The sequence below is a fragment of the Frankliniella occidentalis genome, unplaced genomic scaffold (assembly GCF_000697945.3).
Source record: "Frankliniella occidentalis isolate FOCC.00 unplaced genomic scaffold, Focc_3.1 Scaffold436, whole genome shotgun sequence".
Taxonomy (NCBI): Eukaryota; Metazoa; Arthropoda; class Insecta; order Thysanoptera; family Thripidae; genus Frankliniella; species Frankliniella occidentalis.
In genome coordinates, this window is record NW_026267556.1 from 75,924 (window position 1) to 81,412 (window position 5,489).

Genomic DNA, 5,489 nt, shown 5'->3' on the forward strand with positions numbered 1-5,489 from the left:
AAGTACCGGCATATCCGCCGAGAGCGTGAGGTTAGTATTTTTGGTGTAAATTTCAATTTATATATGCTGAGTCATGACAACTGAATGCCAATTAAGGATTTCAGTGCTTTGATACTTAATGAGACAAGCATTTTTAGGCTGACTCTGACAAATTGTTTCAGAAGAACCAGTTGGGACCGGTCCAAGCCAACCATGGAACATTAGAAGAAAGGGGGGAGATTGCTGCGCAGATCAACCATCAAAGTTGTGGAATGGATGCTAACCCAGATTTCGAGCTCGAGCAGCTAGAACAAATTGAACAAGCAGTGCATAGTGATGAATATGCAGATCAGCTGGAATCTGATGCTGAACATTGGCACAATGCCGAACAGGTATGCATTACTCTTGAAGTTTAATGGCGGGGTGTCTGCGACTCGTAAACTAAAACATGCTCTGTTCTTGACAGATGGAGCAGGAGCCAAATGCTACCAGTTACTGTGACACTGAGCCTGCCTTCTTTGAGCCTGTAAACAGTTTAAATAATCCACCAGAAGAAGGAGGTCTCCCCAAAGAAAAACTTTGTGGATGTGGATGCACAAGTATGACAGCAGGTGATGTATTTTTGATGACAGTAGGTCTTGGTTTGCGACACAATCTTACATGGGCAGCACAAGTAGACATACTTAAAATGGCAAACCAGCTATTTAACTTGAACCCATTAAAAGCAACTAAATATTATTATGAGAAAGCTGTTTGCAGTGGTAACATAGCTGTAGACACTTACTTGTATTGCCCTGACTGTGGAGTATCTCTGGGGAAGGTAGAACAACAATTGAACCCTAATATTGTCTGTACTTGTAAGAAAGTAGTGTCAAAACAGTCAACTCTGTTCTTGTCTCTTAGTTTAGAGGACCAATTTAAAAACCTATTAAGGGATCCCGTATTTGCTAAGGATTTAATGTCTCATAGATTTGATAGGAAAAAAAATGGAGACGACTCCTTATTGAGGGATATTTTTGATGGTGCAGCATATCGAAAGCTATTTGATAGCTCTGGCCCTTTGTCTAAGCCCAAGAATTTCTCACTGTCGTTTAACACTGATGGAGTGTCAGCTGGTAAATCAAACAGTGTTAACAGAACTATGTGGCCGATTCTTGTTACTATTAATGAACTCCCGTACAGTATTAGGAATAAGTATGTATTAATAGCTGGTTTATATGTAGGCAAGACGCATCCCAATATGGATGCATTTTTAGAGCCATTTGTTGAACAGTTAAACAGATTGTCATCAGCTGGTTTCGAATGGACAAATTCTGATCATAAGGTGATAACAAGTAGGGTTTACCCTTTGTGTGCTGTTGTTGATTCTCCAGATTCTCCAGCTCCAGCTTCGCATGAATGCAAGCAATAGTTTATATGGATGCACATTCTGCTTACAAAAAACTGTCCGTACGACCTCAGGAAGACGCTTCGCTGGTGACAAATTTGGACTACTACGTTCCCATGAATCTATCAATCAGGATATGAAAATTGCTCTTGAAAATTCTCATAAAAGTGACCCCAGATCTAGGGGAGTATGGGCACCACCTATTTTGCAGACATTAGAATTTTTTGACCTGGGTCAAGGCTTTGCCCCAGATTATTTACATGCAGTTTTCTTGGGCTGTGTGTAACAGCACACAGAATTACTTTTGATCCGTGAGACAAAAAAAAATTATTGGACACATTTTTTAGATGTTACTGAAGATATTGGACTGGATCACGTTATAGCCCTTGTGGATAAGGAAATCGATAAAATAGTTGTCCCTCACTGTATTACTAGGTTGCCCCGAGGTCTAAGAGACAGGGAAAATTGGAAAGCATCAGAATGGAGGTCCTGGTTGTTATTTTACTGTCTTGTATGCCTGCAAGGTCAACTTAAGAAGTACTTGATACACTTAGCACATCTTTGTGTTGCAGTCCATATACTTTTGCAAAAGTCGATATCCCCTCCTCAACTTAAGTATGCTGAAGAAATTTTGATGAAATATGTAGTGTTGTATGAACATTACTTTAAGGATGTGAGTATGAATTACTGTATTCACTTATTGACTCATTTAGTAGAAGGTGTAAGAAACTTTAGTCCACTTTTTACTCACAATACTTTTCTGTATGAAGGCCAAAACCGGTTTCTACTGCAGTTGCTCTCAAGTCCATTTTGCGTTGCCAAACAACTTGCTAAGAAGTACACAACATTTTCATGTCTTCCAGAACTTTGTAGTAAATTAGCATCAACTGAGAAAAGTGCAGACTTTTGTGCAAGTATAGTGGGACGGCAGCTCTCAAATTTTGTACGATCAGGTGACACAGTTCTACTAGGGAAAGGGACAGCTTGTACATTGACAGATGAAGAGAGACTCTGCCTTGAAAGGCATAACATAGCAGTAGAATTGAATGTACAAAATTTTAATAGGTTTATACACAAAGGATCTCGCTATTGTACACGGGCCTATGCCAAAAAAAATGCTAAAAAAAATGATGATTCTATAGTTTATACTACGAGCAGTAAGTACTTTGTTATTGAGAACATGCTGCTTTTCCCTCAAAACAAAGCGTACATTTTGGGCCGTCAGGTAATATGTGACAGTTTCATGTCAGAACGAGACCCGAGACCTGTCTCATATCAGTACTTGGAAAGAGACGAGTGACTTCCTAACCATTATTGACCCGAAAACAATTCTTTGCCAATGTATTCTTATAGAAGGTAAACTTTTATGCCAGATACCGTTTGGATGCTTTGGAGATTAATGTCCTTGTTATATTCTGTTCATGTTTTATCAGTATAGTATAAAGTGTATTTAATATTGTAATTTAGCCTTGGACTTCTGTGCCTATAACTAGTTTTGATACAATTTTGTAACTGAGAAGACTATAGAAGACCCATTTTAATCCTGTTACAAAATACATGTCTTTAATGAGTTAAATCATTGATTTTGACAAACCACTTTGCATGCAGCGGTCCAAAGCTAATTACACGATTGGCCCTCTGGTTATGTAGCGTATATGTTTTGTTTTTATTACAAAAATTAGAAAAGTAAATGTGCCTTTCTGTTCTGCATTTCCCTTTTCTATATCATATCACAAATACACTGTTAGCCTTACTTTGTTTCCAGCTAGTAAAAGGGTCTTCTACAATATGTCTCTATAGCTCAAACGGTAGGAGGTATTCATGAAAAGATTTTTTTTGAGTGAGTTCCTGTTTTAAAACAGTAGATGCAAATGTAATCTTTATGTTGATACCAGAACATTGAGTTAAAATATGAAATGTTATTCAAACCATCCAATTTAATCATACTTTGTCATGTCTGAAATATGTTTGGTGTAAACAGTTTGAGGTTCGATAAATTGTCCCCGACAAAAGTGAGGAGATCATTTGGTATCAAACTTGAAACATAGCATCCTTATTAAGAAATCATTCTCAAAGTGTTTTAGGGAAAAAAATCAGTGATTATTTTTTAAACTAAAGTAGTAAATAACCAAAGCAAAATTAGAACTAACAGCAATAATTAAAAATAAATCAAAACAAAAATTTCTAATTTTCTTTTTTTGTCTCCTAATGCCGGCGCTAATTACAAGGAGTATTATTTTCTGTTATGCGCAGTTGTAAAACAAAACTGCTGCCTCAAAGTGTGCACGGAGTGTCTACGAAGCGGTGCGAGCCGAAGTGTTAAGGAAGTGCTGATGAAGTGTGTCTCGCCGCTTCACTGAGTGTTCACGAAGTGTGCACGAAGTGTCAACGAGGAGAACACGTCTTTAACACCTCGAATACACTTCGATGACACTTCGTTATGGGTAAACAGCTCGTCACCGCTTCGCTTACACTTCGTTGACACCTCATTTTTGTCAGGGTACACCAAGATGATTTATTATCTGTACCCTGGATGTACAGGGTGTGTAACAAATGACAGTCGACCAATGAGAGCTCAGAAGTCGGTTCTACTTCATAGCCCACTTTTATCAGTGGTGCCAATGTGACCAGGCTGGCTGGCTGGCTGGCTGGCTCACAACAGCAACCACTAACACTTGATTTTACACTGAAATTTAGAGATTTGGCATGAGAAATACATAAATAAAATAAAAGTACAACTCTTATGGAAAGCCAAACTGCTGCCATTACTCTTACAGATATCCAGTTTTCCATTACCATTACAGCAAAGCGGACATTGAAGACTTTAGCTTCATGATACAAGGCAAAAGTAAGAATATGTTTGGTGACAATAACACCAAAAGGTCAAACCCAGGGCCAGCCAAGAGTTTGGCCCCGAACCCTGGGCGAACAGAAAGATTGAGAGTTGGTCGCTCAGGGTTGGAGTTGGTGAAAAATGAATTAAAAAATCCAGTTCTGGTGTCATTTTAACCAGGAAAACGAGAGCAATGTGGTGGTGTAAATTTTAGGACTCTAAGATTAGTAGGAGAGGAGACACAGCAGTGGAACCAGAGCCACAAACAGAGCTAGTAGTGCCACAGCAGGTGCGCTGCACCGCGCGTTGAGGTCTCTGTATGTTGCTGGCCAGAAAAAAGTATTTGCACTTATAATCGCTATGTACCTGAAGTCTGAGGATTCACGGAGTCCCCTGAAGTCTATTCAGACTTGGCAGAGGCGCGGGTGCATTAGCTGATCGGTATCTCCTTATCGCTGGGTCCTGTCAGAGCTTGAGGGTGAGCAAGGTGACGCCGTAATGGCGGCTAGGGTGCTCCGGAGCCGCGCGCGGTGCATTCTGGGCGCATTCCGGGCACGTATCGAAGGGTATCGAAGGGAGCCCCGGATGGGGATCGATGTTGCCGTTGTAAGGGGACCGGTGTCCACCTAGAGGAAGAGTGGGGGGTCGGGGGCGGAAGAGCCTGCCTGTCCATGCATGACGTCACGTGACATGGGGGAAGTGCTTCATCTTGAGAAAGGGCCGCCCTTCTTCATGGCTTCATGAGGTACCTGACACTGACGTATAGGCCCACCCCTTCCACGCTTATCCTGTACGCCTGAAAACGGTGTTGGACGTACAGCCTCCAGGAGCTTTCGAATGACGCGCGGCCGCGCGGGGGCCTGATGCGCTCGTCGCCGGGCGCCGAGCGACGCCGAACCACCTCCGAAACAATTCGCACTCGTACGGACATCGCGGAGATCGCCCGAGTTATTGTGATTAAGTTATTGAGTGCCTGAATTGCCATGGCGGCCCCATCTCTGGCGGAATACTGCACCTGCCACAATCCTAACCCGACAGCGTTAGTGGACGTAAGTAATTTGAAGTAGACGTCGCATTTAAGTATAATTAAGCCAGGATCCAGACTTGTCCTTGCCCCCGCCCCCGCACCCACTTCCCCAACGCAATTCGCACTTTCAATGTTCTATTACTGTCAAAACAGTACTTCTAATACGTAAGGAGCTTACAGCAGTATCACAGATATTATTGTTTTCGACACGGGCGCGCTAGCCTTACTTTCCTCAGCGCATTTAGTGCCCCCGGGCTGCCGCC

At 41.8% G+C, this 5,489-nt stretch overlaps 1 protein-coding gene across 1 annotated transcript; it reads left to right on the top strand.

Moving 5' to 3' along the window:
- The first annotated feature begins 6 nt into the window (after nt 1-6).
- LOC127751342 (uncharacterized) lies at nt 7-1,390 on the top strand. The gene is made up of 3 exons (XM_052274771.1): nt 7-30; nt 162-371; nt 446-1,390. The coding sequence occupies exons 2-3, from the start codon at nt 252-254 to the stop codon at nt 1,388-1,390; spliced, it is 1,065 nt and encodes a 354-aa protein (XP_052130731.1). The 5' UTR covers nt 7-30; nt 162-251.
- The last annotated feature ends 4,099 nt before the right edge of the window (nt 1,391-5,489 follow it).

Excerpts from the sequence above, each read along its gene's own strand:
- LOC127751342 (XM_052274771.1), top strand. The coding sequence starts at position 252 with ATGGATGCTAACCCAGATTTCGAGCTCGAGCAGCTAGAACAAATTGAA. Across the intron at positions 372-445 it reads ATTGGCACAATGCCGAACAG|ATGGAGCAGGAGCCAAATGC; the intron begins GTATGCATTACT and ends TGTTCTTGACAG.